General features: G+C 36.3%; 1 protein-coding gene across 4 annotated transcripts in view; it reads left to right on the top strand.

Moving 5' to 3' along the window:
• The window catches only part of LRP1B (LDL receptor related protein 1B), a 1,898,953-nt gene that overhangs the window by 902,292 nt on the left and 975,295 nt on the right, over nt 1-21,366 (top strand). For all 4 annotated transcript variants that reach the window (XM_040474969.1, XM_040474970.1, XM_040474968.1 and 1 more), the window contains exon 6: nt 15,678-15,935. In XM_040474969.1, the coding sequence (XP_040330903.1) occupies nt 15,678-15,935 (258 nt within the window). The remainder of the gene's footprint in view (nt 1-15,677; nt 15,936-21,366) is intronic.

Here is a 21,366-nt window from a genome sequence, read left to right as displayed (position 1 = left end):
AATTAAATCAGGTCGCATATTCTTTTTTCCTACCACTGAGAGTTCTGACATAAAATATTGATGGGCTGAAGAAGTAGAAGGCTTGTTCTTTACGGTTTCTATTGATCCACACAATATTGCTGTGGCTTTACAGGGAGGGTGTAATGTAATAAACCCTATACAAAGAGGCACTTCCTTTCTTTGTGTGGAGAAGGTATCTGCCAATAACAATGTAACCAGTGAAGGATGGTACGTGATAATATAATGCTGAATCAAGGAGATTTGATGAATCTAGAATTGATAATGGAACATATAAAAGCCTTCACCTCTTGGTGGTTGGCTTGATGACAATATTAGCCTACAGAGTTTGAAAGATACAGTTTTTATGAGAATGTTCCTGGGGTTTATAGTTTTAGAAAAATGAGTTGCTAGTAATATAGTAAATGATACAAGTCTATACCATATATTGACTAGTTCTAAAGGTCACATGGATGTTTGAACCAATGTATTTGTACAAATTCTAAAGGACAACGATCACTTTTGCTTTGGTTTTCTCAAATTGATAACAAATGAACCAGAGGATACTTTTGGCTTCAGTTATATGTAAAATGTTAGTTAATGCATCAGCCTTATATTATTGTGGCAATGTTATACTGTAGTGTTGCCATGACTGATGAGTGCTAGGAAAATGTTTTGAATTAAACCACATGTGTTTTAAGGCTTTGCTATTCCTTATTTCCTTTACCTGGCTGCTTAGATTGGCCCCTCTTTTTTCTTCCTTTACAGTCCTACCCTACTGGACTCTAAAAGCTAATTTTTCCTATAAGCCAGAGTTCCAGCCATCTCAGAATATGGGAGCATGAGAAACTATGGGAGGTTAGAATGGGCTGGTCCAGAATAGTGGGTGTGTGTAAAAGACTTATAGACAAAAGAAAGAAAGAGAGAAAGGGAGAAAGAAATGTCAAGGCCAAGGGATACAATGGGAAATTAAAACTAGATCCAAGGGGAGGGTTCTGCAAAAGGCTTTCTAAATGATAGATGGGAAAACTAAAAAGTTCTTGAAAGAATAGCCTTTTCTGTGAAGGCAGAGAGAGGCAGATTCAATTGGCTAGGAAGCTGCTTATAGCTTTCAGCACAGAATAACAACATGGTCATTCCTCAGCTATTCATCCCAAAATGTGCCTGTGGGGTCTTATTTTCAATGTGACAGTTAACTTAGATTAATTTACCTAATTACTATTAATTGATTATCCCACCTTTGTAATATGCTGTCTTTGTAATATAGTGTCTGAATCCAAGTAAAATTCACAAGCCTTAAGAGCACCTTTAATAAATAACTAATAAGGGGTAGGAGATTTTAGACCTTTTGGTAGATGGGGGAAGAAATTAATGTTAGGCAAGAGTCCTTTTCATTCCTGTTAATTCATGCAACAGAGACAAATTCTTTTCTATGCGTGGTAAGATTGACCTGATTCCTGAAATGTAGAATCAATAATTTCAAGGTTGGAAGGAACTCAAAGGTAATCTAGTCCAACTATCCATTTGATATCAAAGTGAATAATTTCCAAATGGAAGAAAGTTTATAATGTACATTAAACAATAATTTTACATAATAGTTATAGTACTATGTAGTGGGAGACATACTGGAATATGAATGTCATAATGGAATGTTCATAACTTTGGAATGGGACACACATTAAAAGCTAGTAATTTTTATTTTTATTTTTTTTTTAAACGGTTACTTCTTTTTTTTTTTTTTTCAACGTTTATTTTTTTTGGGACAGAGAGAGACAGAGCACGAACGGGTGAGGGGCAGAGAGAGAGGGAGACACAGAATTGGAAACAGGCTCCAGGCTCCGAGCCATCAGCCCAGAGCCCGACGCGGGGCTCGAACTCAAGGACCGCGAGATCGTGACCTGGCTGAAGTCGGACGCTTAACCGAGTGCGCCACCCAGGCGCCCCAAAAGCTAGTAATTTTTAAAAACAATTTGTAAGTTTATTTACTTTGAGAGAGAGAGAGAGAGAAAGAGAGGGAGAGAGAGAGAGAGAGAGAGATTGAGAGAGAATATGAATCCCAAGCAGGCTCTGTGCTGTTAGTGCAAAGCCCAATGCAGGCCTTGAACTCACACACCATGAGATCATTGACCTGAGCCGAGATCAAGAGTCCCACGCTCAACTGACTGAGTCACTCAGGTGATCCAAAAGCTAGTAAATTTTTAACTCAACATAAGGACTTGTCATTTGAAAAAATGTTTTAGGGGCACCTGGGTGGCTCAGTTGGTTAAGCATTTGACTTTGGCTTGGGTCATGACCTCACAGTTCATGAGTTTGAGCTTCGTGTCCAGCTCTGTGCTAACAGCTCAGAGCCTGGAGCCTGCTTCAGATTGTCTCCCTTTCTCTCTGCCCCTCCCCTGCTTGTGCTCTGTCTTTCAAAAATAAATGTTAAAATGTTTTTTTTAAAATGTTTTAAACATAATCATTAAAATATCTATACATATCCATTTAAGGTCACTGTATACTTTTTTTTTTTGAGATTAGAGTTCTAGAGTTGTCAAATCTGAAAATGAAAAGGTTTTTTTTTAATTTACTTTCTTTCAAATGATTTAGACAAATTTTAATATAGAAGTAAGCATTAAATGTGGGCATTTAAGGCTAAAAGTGGGCTCCTGCAGAACCTGTAAAAATGAAAGTAATAGCCAAGGGTGTTTAACTTATGAACTGTTGCCAGGTTTACTCCTGATAAAGTCAGGCACATTGGACTGTACTTTTCAGTCTCCTGACCATTTGCTCAAGACAGGCACTTAACCCAGTTTACAGTTCTACAGTACCAGTAGGACCCTACTGATTGCACTAAAGCAGTCCCAGAATAAAGAGCACTGAATAATTGTATCATCAGTGTAGAGACACTGTAATAAGTGGCTCCATGAGAGAGAGAGTGTACCTCTTTGCCATGTAGTGAACTAGAGTAGTGAGTCAAGAGAGTCCATTAAATAACTTTAGGATTCTATTACAGTTTATACTACGCTATTCACTGATTGGGACAGTGAGGAGACCATTTAGGCAATGGAACTCTTAGGCGTAAGAAACACAAATCATAATTCATATATAATCCACAGAATCACAACCTTAGACAATGCTAGGGAATGTTTTCATACCACTCACTGTTTTCTTTGCTGCAATTCTTAAAGAGAAATAAAACAAAATATAATGTCCTATAACTCCTATGTCTACCTCCAATTCTGTTATTATCTAATGTATAGTTTAAATTTTTCCTTTAGAAGGTAGAGGGATCATTCAACATTTTCTGCAGGTGCTGGTTCGGCTTGTGTGGAAATAGGCAAGTGGCAGTATAGCGAAGGAAGAGTACCTTGTTTATAGTGTCATAGCCTTATCAGCCACTTGAAATGCTTGGAATTCAGTTATTACAATGTAATTTCCTTGTTCTCTTTGTTTTTTTTTAAAGCACTCTATATTAAAATGTGAGTATTCTTAGGGAGGGTAACATATTAAGTCTTAGTAACTTTGATAATTTATGAGACTAAGTAGGTCAGATCTATTTCACTATGCCATCTGGATAAGAATGGCTTCCTCCAGAATGATATGTGATTATGTCTTGACATCTGAAGATTCACTATCCATAGGTTTTGCTATTTTTAGGTAGTCCAAAGGTCTAGTTCCTGTCCAAGTTGTCGTTTTATTGTGGGGTAGGTAACTGAGAATGGCATTTGATGACATGATGGTATATGAGACTCTGAGCTAGAAGTGAGCCTAGTGGACCATAACCAGCATAGGTACCCAAATTTGCTGTTGTTTACTCAGTCACATATACATGGAAGAAATTGTGTATACTATGGTAAATAGTAAGTGGCAGAGAAGTAAGTCAGTGCCTAATTCAGAGTATGTGCTTGGTAATTTTTTTTTTTTTTTTGGATGCTTTAAGCAATTTTGTGAACATCCAGGAAGCAGAATAGGGGACTGGGATTTTGAGGATTGGTAAAAAGAATGCCAAAAGGCTGGAAAAGATGAAAACAAAAAACAGTGGGGTATTTTCCCAGTTTTATCCTGTTAATCAGGGCTCTTGCTACCTTTGCTGTAGTAGTGACATTGAAATGATTGGCAAAAATATGCATAATGTCCACAAATGTGCCCTCTAGCCCAAGCCCTCCTCAGACTGACATATAATCCTAGTGTGCTGACTATGCAGATATAGCTGTAGACCAAGCCACTCTGCCTGCAATCGTGTGGTATTGACTAAAGCTCCGTCCTAGAGAAATGCTAGAGTTTCACAGGCTGCCTTTGAAAACCTAGCCTGACCAATCAACATATTTCTCTATTTCCTGGACTATTCATACCCTACTTCTTTTCTGGCTCTTAGTTGGAAATCACATTCCATGACAGACCAGGGCAATGATTTCAGATAGAATTTCCATTACCCAAATTAAATATCACACTTTTTTTCCCCACCCAAACCCCATTAATGAGTATGCTGTGTTGAGTTATTAAACTGCTCATGAATATTCTATGTGTGTTTTTTCTGTTTTGTTTTGATTTTTTTTCTAAGAGAACATCATTTTCACAGTGTTGCACCTTTCTTGACATCTTAGAGAACATAACCATGGTGTCTTATGTGTCATGACACCTTTGATTTATCCAGAGTGTAAGAAAATACCAGATGTAGGTGATAGATCATATCATGCACTACAATTATAGATCAAATGCACTCCCTTTTTTGTCTTAAGTTGGACATATAATGAAAATTAAAAACAAATGAAGCACATTTTAATTCATAGAAATTATGAGTTATTCAATTTGAAAGTGATGCAAGGATATGCATATGTATATAACTTCTCTATTACTTTGGGAGAAGTAGAAGTATACAACTATTGAAATTCTCAGGGAAAAAATAAAGCTGAGTAAAAGATAATATTTTGTCATTTCTAATAAAAAAATTTTTTTTCTTCCAGGGTGCCTTCAAGGCATCCCCTGTATCAATACCAATCAACAAAGAAATAACCATAGTTAGAGAGTACCTCTCCTGCACTCCTCCCTCTAGAGAACATACTTGCCCTTGACTTTAATGACTGGTAGTCTGCATATTCTTCCAAGTCAAGCTGCTTAGAGTTATGTTAGTCCTGAGAAAAGAAAATGCATCGTATTGATTACAGTTTTAAATGTATATGAGCATTTCTTGGTAACACTAGGACTCACAGAGCCTCCATCTGTATTATCCATGACAGGTTACATGTGTAAAATTGTTAGATAAATTATATTTTAGTAGTCTTTAGAAGTTTCGAACAACATACCATCAAATTGCCAAGAATATATCTGGTAAAGTACCTAGAAGTTTGGTATATAATTACTGTTGAGTACCTACCTAGAACTAATCTGTCTTTTTAATAACAAAGTAAACAATTGCAATCTTAAGCATAGGTTGTATGTTTATGTCCTTTGGCAGCCTGGTCAGAAAACAGTGAAATAGGTTAAATGACCTTTTCCTTTTCCGCCCCTAGATAATGAATTTTCGTATGTCTCCTTATTCTAACATGATGTTTTTGTGTCATATTTACTTGAGAAAATAGAAGCAATCAGAAGAGAATTTTCTCGCCCTGAAGTTTATTAAATGTACCAATCTATCTGTATCTAGAACTAATCACTTCACCATCCTCTTGTTTGAGTGAAAGAACACACTGTGCTAGTACCTAAGGCCTATCTCTGCAATTGTGGACCAATCCCAAATTCTCTCTCCTACTCAAGAATTAGTCTCATATAATTGTTTTCTATTTTCACTTCTGCTGGATCATCCCATCAGCATATAAGCTTGTTGTAAAGATGATAGTAAACAGCTTTCTTTGAACCTACATTCCTCTTCAGCTACCACTCCATTTTTCTTTTCTCTTTATAGAAAAACTCACAGAATGTGTTTTTTTCCTTTATTTACATTCTCCCCTTCTGTCTTGAGCCCACTTAAATCAGTCTTATATTAAAAAAAAATTTTTTTTTGAATGTTTGTTTATTTCTAGAGAGAGAGAGTGAGATACCACATTATCGGGGGAGGGCCAGAGAGAGGGCGACACAGAATCAGAAGCAGCTCCAGGCTCTGAACTTTCAGCACAGAGCCTGACACTGGGCTCGAACTACAGATTGTGAGAACATAACCTGAGCTTAAGTTGGACGCCCAATCAAAAGAGCCACCCAGGCGCCCCTATCAGTCTTATATTCTTATGAATCACTTAAACTTCTACTGTCAGGAGTACCAGTGACCTCCAGTTGCCTAATTACTTAGTTATAGGGCTTACCACACAACTAATCATTGTCTCCTTTTTGAATACTTTTCCTTTTTAAAGCAGTACATTTTAGAGTTTTCCTTTTAGCTTACTGGGAATTTTTTTCTCTTTTTTTTTTTTTTTTTTTTGCTACATTATCCTCATTATTTTGGCATGATCAGTGTTCAGTTCTTTGGACGTCTCTATTGATTTCCTAAGTGCTCTCATCTTGTATCATGACTTTAAAAACACATCTTCGATCGTTTTATAAAACATCTAGAGACTGAGATTGGTAAGTTTGCATCATCAGACCTGGCTTCTCTGTTCAACACCAAACTCACTTGGATATTAAAATCCAATTCAATATCTCCATTGGAAATATAATAGAAATATCAATTTGTTTGTGTCGCACAGTCTTGATTCTCTCCCTGACAGTGGTAAACATCAGCCCCTACTCATTCACCCAGTCGTCCAAGGCAAAACATTGGAATCATCCTTGACACCATTCTTTCTCTCAAACCCTTTGTTTCAAACTTTTAGATATATAATGAATTGAACTATTGTCTTTAAGGAGCATCTTGCATCCCAATTACTACTAATGCTTTACGTTTCTTCACAGAATTTATCACTGTCAAACAATATGAAATATTATTTGTTTGCTTATTGTCTGCTTTCTTCACTAAAATGTAAGCTCTATGAAAACAGGAGTTTTATACTTTAGTTAACTGCTTTGTCCCTAGCATCTAGAGCAGTACATGACATCAGCTGGCTGTGCTCAAAAAAAAATTTGTTAAATGAATACATAAACATGCAAATACTGAGACAGTATATTCTTTTTAGGGAACAAATTAAATGTGGCTTTTTTACAGACCCATCTTTCAAACAGGAACTATTTGTGAATAGGAGTTATTGTTGCTTTATTCATTCTCTCTCTAGATGATCTTTCCATTGTTGTAAGTGGAGTATTAAAGTGCCCTGCAGTTACCACATTCTCATCAATAAGATTGTTTATGTTTGTGTTTAATTGTTCTGTATATTTGGGTGCCACCAAATTCGGTGTATAGACATGTATAATTGTTATCTCTTCCTGATGGATAGACCCTGAAATTATTATATAATGCCCTTCTTCATCTCTTGTTACAGCCTTTAATTTAAAGTCTCGTTTGTCTGATATAAGTATGGCTACTCCAGCTTTCTTTTGACTTCAAGTAGCATGATAGATACTTCTCTAGCCCCTCACTTTCAATCTGAAGATGTCCTCAGGTCTAAAATGAGTCTCTTGTAGATGGGTCTTGTTTTTTTGTTTTTGTTTTTGTTTTTTTTTATCCATTCTGATCCCCTATGTCTTTTGGTTGGAGCATTTAGTCCATTTACATTCAGTGTTATTATTGAAAGGTAGGGGTTTAGAGTCATTGTGATATCTGTAGGTTTCATGCTTGTAGTGATATCTCTGGTACTTTGTGGTCCTTGCAGCATTTCACTCACAGAGTCCCCCTTAGGATCTCTTGTAGGGCTGGTTTAGTGGTGATGAATTCCTTCACTTTTTGTTTGTTGAAGAAAACCTTTATCTCTCACTCTATACTGAATGACAGGCTTGCTGTATAAAGGATTTTTGGCTGCATATTTTTCTTGTTCATCACATTGAAGATTTCCTGCCATTCCTTTCTGACCTGCCAAGTTTCAGTAGATAGGTCTGCTACTATTCTTATATGTCTCCCTTTGTATGTTAAGGCCTGTTTATCCCTAGCTGCTTTCAGAATTCTCTCTTTATCTTTGTATTTTGTCAGTTTCTCTTTGATATGTCATGTACATGATCGATTCAAGTTATGTCTGAAGGGAGTTCTCTGTGCCTCTTGTGTTTAAATGCCTGTTTTCTTCCCCAAATTATTGAAGTTCTCAACTATGATTTGTTCGAGTATACCTTCAGCCCCTCTCTCTCTCTTCTTCTTCTGGAATTCCTGTGATATGGATATTGTTCCATTTGATTGAATCACTTTGTTCTCTAATTCTCCCCTTGTGATCCTGGATTTTTTTTCTCGCTCTTTTTCTCAGCTTTCTCTTTCTCCATATTTGTATTTTCTAATTCACCTATTCTCACCTCTCCCTCTTTAATCCATGCTGTGGCCGCATGCATTTTTTCTTTTTTGGACCTCATTTATAGCATTTTGTAATTCATCAGACTATTTTTTAGTACCTTGATCTTTGTAGCAATAGATTCTCTACTGTCTTCTATGCTTTTTTCAAGCCCAGCTGTTAAGTTTATGACTATTATTCTAATTTTTTTCCAATTATGTTGCTTAAATCTCTTTTGATCAGTTCTTTAGCTGTCACTTCTTCCATGAATTTCTTTTGAGGAGAATTCTTTGGTTTCATCATTTTGCCTAGTTTTCTGTCCCTTATGACTTTTAAAAGCTTGTTATGTGCTCTGCACCTGCGAGCAATGCTATAATAAAGGGGGGTTATACTCTGTCCGTGGCCTGGCCCTTCAGGAGGTGTTTTTTGGAGAGTGTTACTTGCTTTCTGTTGTTGTGACTTTTGTTATTTTATTTCCCTACTTGTAGTGATGTTTTGGACCCTCCACCAGGTGTGCTTTGATTTGTTCCTTGAAGTAGCCCTGGAAAGGAAAACAGACATACAAACAAAACAAATCCACAAACACAGAAACAAATAAAGCAAACAAAGAAAAACAAAAGACAAAAAACTAAAAACAATCCAAAAGCAAAAAAACAGAAACACCAGCTACGGGTAAAAAACAGGGTGGAGGCAGTGCTGATGGAAGAGCATATAGAAAGAGAGAAATGACAGGGGTGGGGAAAAAAAAAAAAGAAACATTGACTAGGCAGAGAGACTAAAAGCCTTAATCCGGAGAGAGAGAAAGGAATGTAAAGAAGGTGTAGAACATGTATCAAGAGAATGGATTAAATATATCTATTTAAACAAACCAATAACCAGAGTAACAGCCTAGAGGAGCAAAGAGGTAAGAAGGAGAAATTGGGGGGGAGAATAAATCTATATGTCAAGAATTGTCCTAGAATTAATCTAGGCAATGCAGCAGCACTGGTAAGGAGGAGGGGTTCTTCTGGTTCAACAGCATCTATCTTGCTCCACAAGATATGTAGTTACCCAGAACTGAGAGGTGTGGTTTGGTGTAGGGTGGTCCTGCCTCCACTGTGGGCCCTGCAGACCATCCCTGAGGCCCTGTTTTTGGTGGTGGTGGGGAGAAACATGGTAATGCCCTAGTCTCTTCTCCATGACCCGGTGTCCTAAATCACTCCTGTGGAGCCATCCTCACTGTGCTGCAGGCATAGATGAGGCTGTCTTGCTCCGTTGACTCCTTTACTCTGGTGCTTGGCTGGGAATTAAACTCCCACTCTGTGCACCCCGGTACTGGGGGAACACCTCCTGATAGGAGGTCCCAGCTGGTTTTGTCCTGTGCTGCAGCCCTTCAGGGGAAGGGACCGGTTTTTCCTGCCGAGGACTGCACTGCTGATCTACCACTGAACCCTAAGGTGACTCCCCACCTCCCCAGGTGTGTGAACAGGGCAGCTGGCCCCAGTCTGAAGATGGAATCTGCAGTTAAAGTTGGGATCCCTCTCCATCCTGGTCCCAAGTTTTTTCTCTTGTCCAGATACAGTCCTATGCTTCCCCAGTCGCTCTTTCTCTTCCCTTTGTCTCTTGGCAGAGGGGAATCCCTCCCCTTCATGCCTATGCAGCCGGTTTTATCTACCCCGGTTCGCAATCATTCACCTATGCTCCCTAAAGTTGTTCTGTTTTCTCCCTGGTAGACTCAGTCTCTTTTCCTCCCAGACTCTTGGGGTTCAAAGTCCTTTAGCTTCAGCCCTTCTTTGTTTGGGAGACGCAGGAAGTCCCCCTACTTCTCCACCATGTTGGCCATCAGCTCAGTACTGTTTATAAAGCACTTTGATGTTTCCACATTTGGCTCATATTTTATTTTACTTTTTATAAAATACGATACAATAGTTACTATATGGCATGATATTATAAATGTTATTCAGTTCGGTAAATAATTTTTCCATTAAAAAATAGTTGAGGAAACCAGAGGAAAAAACTTTGGCTATATATGTTTTTGACAGGAAAAGAAAAATTTTCAACCATATATCTTTTTTTCTTCCACTTATATTAACTTCATTCATATTTTTAGTTTGGCTTATTTGAGTCTGACGTATAATTAATAATATTGTTTGAATAATTCTTTTTCTTATTTTTTAAACTAGATAGTTCATATTTATATTCATAAGTAAGATTTCACATTCAACAATTTCTATTTTATTGCCCATTGTTAGATGATATTTTTAATACTTTTTTTTAATGTTTTTATTTTTTTTATTTTTGAGACAGAGACAGAGCATGAGCAGGGGAGGGGCAGAGAGAGAGGGAGACACAGAATCTGAAGCAGGCTTCCATCTTTGAGCTGTGAGCACAGAGCCCTATGGGGCTCAAACCCATGAACCGTGAGATTATGACCTGAGCCAAAGTCGGACGTTTAGCCAGCTGAGCCACCCAGGTGCCCCAAGATGATTTTTTTGTAATTTAGTATCTTTACACAGATTGCTCTTCATTTTGTTTCATATAGTAGTTTACCTTCCTACAGAGGAAGGTGTGATTTTTATTATAATTGTCAACATTGTTCTCATTTCTAACTGCATCCCATTTTTCTTATTTTTAGAGACTTTATGTAATTTGCATATGATGTATTAAAAGTAAAGTTTAAAAATTCCTGTTTCAATTATTTTACATTTGTATTGGTTAACAACCACTCTTTGGGCTGCATAGATGATAGTTTTCTGTTTTATTGCACATTTAGTCTTACTCTGACCCTTCATTTTATATACTTTACATGTGAGTCATTATTTAACCTTTCATTGAGTTGAACCTAGAAATCTTTTTGTTTTTGTTGTTTTTATCTTTGGCTCAACATATATTAAGGTGTACCTACTGAACTTTATTAGTGGAGATAATTGCTCACAATTACAGGAAAATTAGAACATAATATAACAAATGATAAACATTTATATATGTGTATATCCATATATATACACACATTTGTTATAAGTATTTATGAGGTTTATATTTATTTGTAAGTACCTGAATTCATAATTCTAATCATCTGAAAGGAAAATAACTGATATATTATTCTTAGAATTGAATGGAAGAATAAGTTTAAATGAAACCTTAAAAATAAGTTGTAAGTTTTATTCACTCTGAGAACATTCATTTAGCATCAACTGTCTGTCAAAGCATATTATAAGTATATACATAACACATTCAGTATACTCTTGGCTATGAGAGGATAAGGGTATGTTTGCAAGGGTATAGTTACAGTGGCCTGGCATTTAAATAGGCATTATTATGGTATCTAGTCAAATGATCTTCTCCATGTTTTCAAGTTTCTCCTTCTAATTCACAGTTTTCTAATCAGTCTTCAAAAGTTTTAGCAGTGGTTAATATATATGATAGGAAAAAACTAACTTTTGGCCATAGAGAGCATAAATACACATCTTTATAACTGGGAGAGAAAATACCTATTTTTTATGTGTTCGCATATGGGGAATGGTGAGGAAGATGAGGGTACTTTTGCTTCCCCAGCATGACTCAACTGACAGCCTGTTGGAAGGGTTTATTCAATCTAAGTCTTGGTTCTCTAAGTATAGTCATTGAGTGCTTTCTTATGTTTCAGTCTCTTCTATGTGGAGAGTTAGTCTTTATTACTTCACATGAAGTGTTGATGTAGGTATTCCTATGACTAAAGTCATCTAAAATGTGCTTTGCAACTGTTCCTTTGGGAACTGTCCACTGACTCTAAGGATGGCATTTGATAAGATCACATTTATTCTGGCGAGACTTATCCTCATTACCCAAGATAATGATGTTCTTCCATTGGCATGTGGGAACTTGAGGTAATGATGCAACTGGAGATCAGACATAGTACAGGTTGAGGCAGATTACATATGCCAATTTTCATGAAATAGAAAAAAAAAGATTTATACACTTAGCCCCTGATTTTTTTTATGGGTTTTGCGTTTCACTGGGTTCCTCCCACCCCCATAAGTACGCTCTATGTTTATTTGTATAAAGGGGGAAACCATAGTTAATAGCTGAGACATATGAATATTATCACACTAACAAGCTTCCTTCCTCTAGTACATCATTTGAATTTTTTTTTTTAATTTTTTTTTCAACGTTTATTTATTTATTTTGGGACAGAGAGAGACAGAGCATGAATGGGGGAGGGGCAGAGAGAGAGGGAGACACAGAATCGGAAACAGGCTCCAGGCTCCGAGCCATCAGCCCAGAGCCTGATGCGGGGCTCGAACTCACTGACCGTGAGATCGTGACCTGGCTGAAGTCGGACGCTTAACCGACTGCGCCACCCAGGCGCCCCCATCATTTGAATTTTTAAAGTCACCATTATCAAATCAAACCATGTCAAATTATGAAGAACCTGACTTTATTGGTTTTCTGTTTATGAGAAGTAATAAAATCAGTAGTTGCTACATTTTGCATTAAAACAATCACCTGATTTACTCAAAAAGCAACTACAAAAATCAAATAGATTTATCAGTTACATCAAGTAAGCATTACCTGTGTTGACCAGTAATTCATTTTCATCTCAGTTTCTAAGGGGAATCTTGGTGTTCTTTCATATTCTAGCCTTACTCCAAAGAATGTTTATTACGTAAGTAAATTTACTGACTGGTAGCCAGTTAAGAAATTATCGTCTACATCTGGACTTCTCATAAAGCTTGGAAGCAAAGAAGCTTTCAGTCGTAGTTCACTTTTCAATAAGAGGCAATGTCACCAAAGGTCATTTCAGTTGTCAAAAGAAGACAGTAAGTACTAACAGACTGGCAGTGTGTCTTTGTTAACATGATAACACAGTCATCTAAGACATCTTCATAACCTGAGAAATCTATGATCCAACAGGTTTCAGGAGCGCTCAGGTCAACTGGAAAACAACAGAGCTAGGAGTGTTGAAAAGGGACCAAGTCTGGACTTCTAAATTAGAGAATGGCAAGAGCAAGCATTGCATAGTTCAAAGGGGCTTTAAAAAGTTAAGAGAGAAGCCAACCAGCTAAGCAAGCTTCAGTGTGGTCCCTAGACAAGGTTATGTTAAGCATAGATAATTCACAATTTTCACAATACTTTATCTTGGAAATGATCTTAGCATTTTCAAGACTTCATTTTTATTGGCTTATAGTAGGCGGTTCAGGGAAAGTCTGTTTATTGGGAAGAAACTCTTAGGCTAATTAATTTTATAATCTCATTGAGACTTTTTGTTATTGTTTATTTTTGTTTGTTTAGAAGTTTTTATTAAGTCAAAAACTTTAGGGTCTTTCTAAAGGTGGAGAAGAATTTTATGCCTAGATTAATTCCTCAGAGGATAAAAATTCAAATGCCGTTCTGAGTAAAACACAAGGAACCTGATATCCCTACTCACATCAGAAATGATTAAAACCATTAAATAATTGTTTAAAAGTTTAGGCTTATTTAATTATATTACCCGTAGCATACTCATCTGCTTTTTTTTTCCTTTCTTTGCAATGCTATCTGTTTCCTGAATGATCCAATGATGTTTATGAAATTTCCTGTTAGCCAGTTTTTCTCTGTATTCCATTCATCAGTTAGAAAAAGAAATTATTTTGTCACATTTCACAGAATGCTTCTAAAAGAACTGTACTCTGCAAGAATTCCATGTTACCATTTTACGTGTTCAGAAAATTTGTATTGAATAAACACTAGATTCTAAATGCTAGAGGTACAGTGACAGAAGGAGAAAATAATAAACCAGAAAAAAAAAAAAGATACATGCAATGTTTGGTGGTGATATGGGAAAAATAAAGCAGGGAAAGCTTATAGAGAGTTAGTATATAGAGTTTGTAGGGGCTTGCAATTTTCACAAAATAAAGTAGTAAGAGAAGTCATCGCTGGAAAGGTAGCTTTCAAATACTACCCTAACAGAGGTGAACAAGTCAGGCATTCTGATATATGGGGTGGGGGGGGGGGGTGGGGGCGGTGGTGGTGATTAGGAAGAAGGAAGAGCCTCTGAGACAGAGGCTTACTTGGCTTGTTGGTTAAGGAACAGTAAGAAGGGCGGTGTGTCTGGAGGAATATGACAAGGGTGAGATTAATAAGGAGATAAAGGAAATGACGTCAAACAGGTAATGAGAATACAGTTAATGGAGGGGTTTACAGGCTATTATAGAGGCTTTGACTTTTACTGTGAGTGAAATGAGAACCCTTTGAGGAATTGGGCAGAAAACTGATTCACGTTAACATTTTAAAGGTATCACTCTGGCCATTGTGTTGAGAAAGACTAAAAGAGGAGGAGGGCATCAATGAAAGCAGAGAAACCAGTTAGAAGGCTCTAGGAATCATTTGGGTTGAGAGATGATGGCAGCTTGGAGCAGGGTGGCAGTAACAGTCACTGAGACGTGGTGGGATTCCTGATATGTTTTGACATCAGAATCAAAGATATTTATTGACACTTTGGATGAAGGACAGAAAAAAAAGAGGAATTGAGGATTTCCAAATTCATCCTATTTCCTAATTAGCACAAAAGCTACTCTGATTATGATTGTATAGCTAAACTCTTTCAACACTAATTTTGTATGGCATATTACTGTTACCTTTACATCTTAACAAGCATTGAAATTTTGGTCAATTAGTGCATATTCATCAAAAACTCACCAATCTTCACAAAAGCAAGGATGCATTGTTCTAAAAATAGTATCGAGCAAGTTTCTTTTACTTCTACAATCTTATTTTCTTGACTATAAAAAAAGAAGCAGCTCAGTAATCATAAGGTAGTCATGATCTAGTGATTATTTGACTCCTGGAGTCAGTCAAGGAGCCACTAAGGCTGAAGTCACAGGTTCTGTTTGTATGGGCTTCTGAGTTTGCATGTTCTACTCCAGAAAATTCACTTCTGGCCTCATGCATCCACCTCAAAAAAGTATACCCTTGCTCACAAGGGAAGCCTGTAAAACTGTAGGGTGAGGTCAGTCCACCTCCATCCTCATTGCTAAAACAACAACAACAACAACAACAACAACAACAACAACAAACAACAACAACAAAATTAAAACAATAACAACAACAAAACAATCTCACAGAACTTCCTTTATTTACCAACAGTGAAAGTAAATAGTATTGTACTAACGTTTACACAATACATTATTTTTAAGGAAATAAAGAATAGAAATGCTCAGTGGACTATGTTTTCTTTAGAGAAGCCAACTACAATATATAGTCAGTGAAGCATATATGAGTTATTAATAAATACTTTTGCAAGCATTTTTAAAAGATTTTAAAGATGCGTTAAAATATAGGAATAAATTGTAATAAGTAATTCAAAATTATGAAAAAAATGGACTCACTTTTACTAAACTCACTTCTCTTTTTCTCTTATTCCAGAACCGACAGATAGGCCACCTATGCTATTAATTGCAAATTCTGAAACAATTGAGGTTTTCTATCTTAATGGCAGTAAAATGGCAACCCTGAGCTCGGTCAATGGAAATGAAATTCATGCTCTGGATTTTATTTACAATGAAGACATGATTTGTTGGATTGAATCAAGAGAATCTTCAAATCAGCTCAAATGTATCCAGATAACAAAAACAGGAAGATTAACAGAGGAGTGGACCATTAATATTCTTCAGTCCTTCCACAGTGAGTATTTCAACTCCTATGAAATGTCACCGTTGAAGGATTTCATTTACAGATCAGTAAACAGGATTCTTAGATTTTTCTAACATAGTTTATGGCTATTGGAAATCTATATATGTAAATATGAATAGACGAATAAATGTGTTCACTACCTGTTCTGAATAAACACACACATACACATGTAGTTTCACTGTTTATGCAAGTAACAAGTTAGGAGTTAATTTTAATTCTTTCTTTAATGCTTATTACAGTGTCACCTAAATGAGAATTGTAATTTGCCACTCAGTGATAGTTCACAATGTGAGAGTGAAGGTGGAAATTTTAAAAAGCAAGAAACAGAGTTGATAATTATAAGCTCATCAACTGTAGTGTTTGTTAAAATGCCTTGAAAACTATTAGATTTATGCTAATTAGTAACAACTACCTGTGTTTGTTGACTTTTTTCTTAGCAAATCAGAGTTTTTATGCATCTTCCAAAGAACTGATTTGTGGTTTTGATTTATTTTGATTTCTCGGTCCAGAAATTCACAAACTAGTAGCTGTGCTTTTCTTCCTGAATATTGCTGTAAACTGAAGTCACATTGTTACACAGACACGAATACATTCATTCCATCTTTCACGCTGATGTTTGCTGTCTCCCTTTCTCTCTCTTTCTCCTTCCCTCCATCTCTCCAGCACAGGAGTATTTGTGCTTTCCTGGGGAAACCGTGTGCATGGGAATTTCAAGCCATGTCCATTTATTTTTTTGATTTACAGAAAATTATTCTTGCAAATGCTGCTAACATAAAAATTGGTAGAAAAGTAAAGAAAAACTGTAGTCAAGTTAAGAAAAGGAAAGACAGTCCTGTGATAGAATAAATGTAGCTTTCAGACAGAATGTTTGGTGATTTGGATTCAATAATTATATTTTATTAATATTTTTGACATACAATTAGAAGGATTGATTATTAATCTTTATTAAACATAAGAAAAATAATATGTAATGTTTGATAAGTATGATGATATTGAATGAACCAATGGCAAAAATTATAAAAAATGGAATATAAAGTATGATTGTGTACAGTTTAGTGAAAATAAATAAATGTTTAACAAATAGAATCCAGCACTTTGAAAAGCCTCTTAACATAAATAAAATAATTGCTAAAGCCACTTATTTTGATACTGGACCAAAATGCCTTGTAAAAGCAAAGGTCCCTGGCTGTTTTTAAGGATTTTATAGGAAATGATAATTCCTAATAAATAGTAAATAACAAGTAGTACCAGCACAAGGAGTGCTGCCCTGTGATTTGAGTATTTCAGACATTGGCTGAGCCAGCTGTTGGAAAGTGTTCAAACAAAAGGTCCCAGTCCCTGCCATGTTAGTGATTACCTCAAGTAATCCAAATGCATTTGTCCCTAGCAAATGGAATAGTGATAGTCAAATAGCTAGGTTCAAAGTTGGCAGGTAAAATTACTTCCCAAATTTACTTAAGCAACTTTTCTACATTTAATATGTCCTAATAATATTATTAATTTCTCTTGTATTTTTAAATTTTTAAATTCTCATGTATTTTTAAAACAACTACTTTTTTTAGTACATCTGGGGATGGCAAAGCGTTTGCACGTTAGAATATCAGAAGAATATAATTTGTATCTTAGGTTTCTTTTGATTTATAAGGCAATGCTTGGCCAATCTAGAAAACGAAAGAGATTTTTGTTAAGCAATTCACTGAAATGCTGAAAAGAACATTCATTTTGAACTATAAGTAATAAATGCAATGGAAATCTTTTAATTACAATAAATATTTTGTTGACAAAGTCTGGTTTAAGCTGTGCAATTTCAGTCAATGTAGAATAAAGATTAAATGTGTAGAAGTAAGTTAATGATGGGACTGGGGCAGAGGTGTGAGCAGGTCCGGGCTCCTCTGTCACTGCTTGTAATCCATGCATTTTATCACCGTGCCAGAGAATAGCTTCCATTGGATATGGTGAGCTCTTCATTCACCATGACACTCTGTGAGCTGATAATGAAGTTGGAATATTTCTTGCATGTATAATTACATAAAATCTCTTGTACCACATAAGCAAAAATAATGAACCAATGAGACTATGCCTGAATAACTGGCACTGTTCCTTCTTCCATAGATGCTTTTCTCTGAATTTGCCTGAGGAAAGCATTCTTTTATGAAAAAAAATAATAATATATATTTTTTTAATTTACTGTGAGGAGAAAAGCAATCATTACAGGTCAAACTGACTTGCATTTAAAATTTGCATAATGGTATATTTAAATAATTTAGTTCAGTATTAAAATTTATATTTTCTGTCTCATCTCATTGGATACCCACTACATTCCTGTATGCTCTTCGAGTTTTGTAATATAAAAAAAATTAGCTACAGATCTCAGATATGTTAGACAATACTGATTGGCGAAAACAAAGGCAGAGATGGGACAACTAAATCTTGTGTTCTTCTACATTAGAAATGCAAATACTGGTGCTTTCAAAGAACCTCCCAAATCTACTAAAAATAACAACTACAACTTATGGAATGTGTTAAGTGACTGTATGCATTAGGAAGGCATAGCTGTGTCTCTTATGATGAGGGGAAAATTGGGACAGTGAGAAATGGGGTGACAGGACACGAGTATTGGCTATAGGTGTCAGTTGGGTCTGACTTTATCAGCTTTTGCTGAACACCACACTGCCCCTGTGGGTCTCAACTTTTGTTGTTCATTTTAGTGAGCCAAAAATGATTAGACACACTAATGTTAGGGACAATGGCTCAAAAAGACAGTCTCTAAATAGGAGAGAAATATACAAATCTTGGAAGGGAAGTGGACAAGGTGAATTGTGGAAGGCTATATTGTTTGAGAAGACCCACCTCTTAGGGTGCCTTGGTGGCTCAGTCGTTTAAGCGTCTGACTTTGGCTCAGGCATGATCCCACAGTTCGTGGGTTTTGAGGCCCATGTTGAGCTCTGCTGACAACCTGGAGCCTGGAGCCTGCTTCAGATTCTGTGTCTCCCTCTCTCTCTGCCCCTACTTGCCCCTCTCTGTCTCTCAACAATATATAAAGACTTTAAAAAAGGCCCACCAATTGATTCTAATATAGCCGCTTAGAGAAGCCTATTTTTTGTTTTAAATTTTTTAATGTTTGTTTATTTTTTGAGAGAGAGACAGTGACAGAGACTGTGAGTGGGCGATTGGCAGAAAGAGAAGGAGTCACAGAATCTGAAATAGGCTCCAGGCTTTGAGCTGTCAGTACAGAGCCTAATGGTGGGGCTTGAACTCATGAACTGCGACATCATAACCTGAGCCCAAGTCAGACGCTTAACTGACGAACCACTTGGGTGACCCTAGAGGCCTACTTTTAACATTAAGAATCACTCCTAAGCAATATTGAGAGAATAAAGACTAATAATAATATGCTCAATAAAGTATAGTAACCAAAGCACATTGGGCAAAGTATGATTATATTTCTTATTCAATGTTACTATTTTTTTAAAAGATACCTGATGTTTAATATCTAGGGATTTAGCCAGAAAATTGTAGACTTTGAAGAAAATTTTGGAAGTGTTTTGTAAGCAAAATTGATTCTCCAATTAAGTATTCATACAAAGTACATTTGCAACAACTAATTATTTCCCCTAGTCTTTCTTGGAGAGTACTGTGGTAGGGACACAAATGCTCTAAATCAACAAGAATGATGGGATTCAAAAAAATGGTGATGTCCAGCTGTTTTCTGAGGACAAAGTACACAAAGATAATTGAGATAAGTAGAATACTCACTGTGTTAATCCCTTGATAACAAGATGATTCAGGACCAGACTGTTCATTCCTAGGTATAGAGTAGATACTTTCATTCCATTTCCATGTGTGATTTTTCAATATTCTGCAAAATTTGAGTATGAGTTTTAGGATTCTAATACGGACTTGCTTAGCTTGTTTTGATCCATTCATTGTGCTCAGTTCTGGTCCAGCAGAATATTCCTGGACAAAAATAAAAAGATTGCTTATTCTTTATAAACTTTGCTTCAGAATTAACCCCAATCACTGATTTTTATTATCCCCAATCCTGGTTTTGTTTTTTGTTTTTGTTTTTGTTTTTGTTTTTTTCCCTCTTTCGATGTCAGCCTTAGCTCATTTTCCATTTAAAACTCTGCCTAGATCCATTAAATTAAATCTTTGATTGGATAACTTTGGGATTTTGGCACTTTGCCTCTGTCTTAGCAATTTTACTTCTTTTTCTTGAATTAGAGCTCTCTAATAATCACATAATATTATTAGGCAACATTTCCTGAATGTTTTGTTTATCCATTAAAAATTCTACATATATAATACATTACCATCATAAAAATGAAATCTGCATACTGTTTATATTCATCAGTTTATAGGTGAGAAAATGAGTTTAACAAAAGGAAATATTTTTTGAAGTTGATAAGAAATCTTTAAGTCTTGGTCTCAATACACACAAATAATGACTTTTAATTTTGAAATACGCCCTTTGCCTCAGCCCAGCCTAGGAATTTCATAGCCTTTATGGTTTCACACACGTCCTCCACTAGGATATGGTAGGATAAGCATGACCAGTTTGTGCCTCTATTGTCAATACAAGCATAATCTTGGGACAAAATAATCCACCTGTAGCAGTGGAAATGCTGGTCTCAAACTGTGTCAGCTCAGTGAGTCTGCATGTTAGAATATGATTATAGAACTTTTCAGCAGTATCCCAAGAGTACATAATGTCACATAGTGATGAAGAGATCATCATAGAACCTTGTTGTACTTATTTATCATTCTTCACCTGATTGGTTACAAGCCATTCATGTTGTTTTAATTTGTCTTTTTGAAATGGTTACTAGTGAAATTGTCCACTACATGGGAACTTCTCCAATGTCTATTATTCTGCTAGAGTGACCATGAAACTCCATTACTTAAAATCAAAATCATTTGATGTAGCTTCCTATTTATCTTAAGATAAAATAAAACTTCATTATCTGGCTTCTCTGCAAGCAGCTGACCTACCTTGCCTCTACTTACTCAAATCACATGTTCTACCTAAAAATAGTACTTATACTTCCTTCAACATACTTTATTTTCCCATTTCCATGCATGTTTGTATATGTTGCTTCTTCATCATAGATCATAGGTTCTCATTCCCTCTAACCAGGTATCTCTTGCTCATTCTTCATGGCATCATATTGTTTCCAAAAGTTTTCCAATTGAGTTTAGCAGCCCTTCCTATGCGACCTTATCACAAATGCATTATATTTCGGGGCACCTGGGTGACTGAGTCAGGTAAGCTACTTCCACTCAGGTCATGATCTCATGGTTCATGGGTTCAAGCCCCACTTCTGGCTCTGCACTGACAGCTGAGCCTGGAGCCTACTTCAGATTCTGTGTCTTCTACTCTCTCTGGGGGGGGGGGGGGGGGGGGGGGGGGGGGGGGGGGGGG

This window comes from Herpailurus yagouaroundi, unplaced genomic scaffold (genome assembly GCF_014898765.1).
Source record: "Herpailurus yagouaroundi ecotype Mexico unplaced genomic scaffold, PumYag 140, whole genome shotgun sequence".
NCBI classification, from domain to species: domain Eukaryota; kingdom Metazoa; phylum Chordata; class Mammalia; order Carnivora; family Felidae; genus Herpailurus; species Herpailurus yagouaroundi.
The sequence above is the reverse complement of the archived record's forward strand: the minus strand, read 5'-3'. Positions and strand labels throughout refer to the sequence as shown.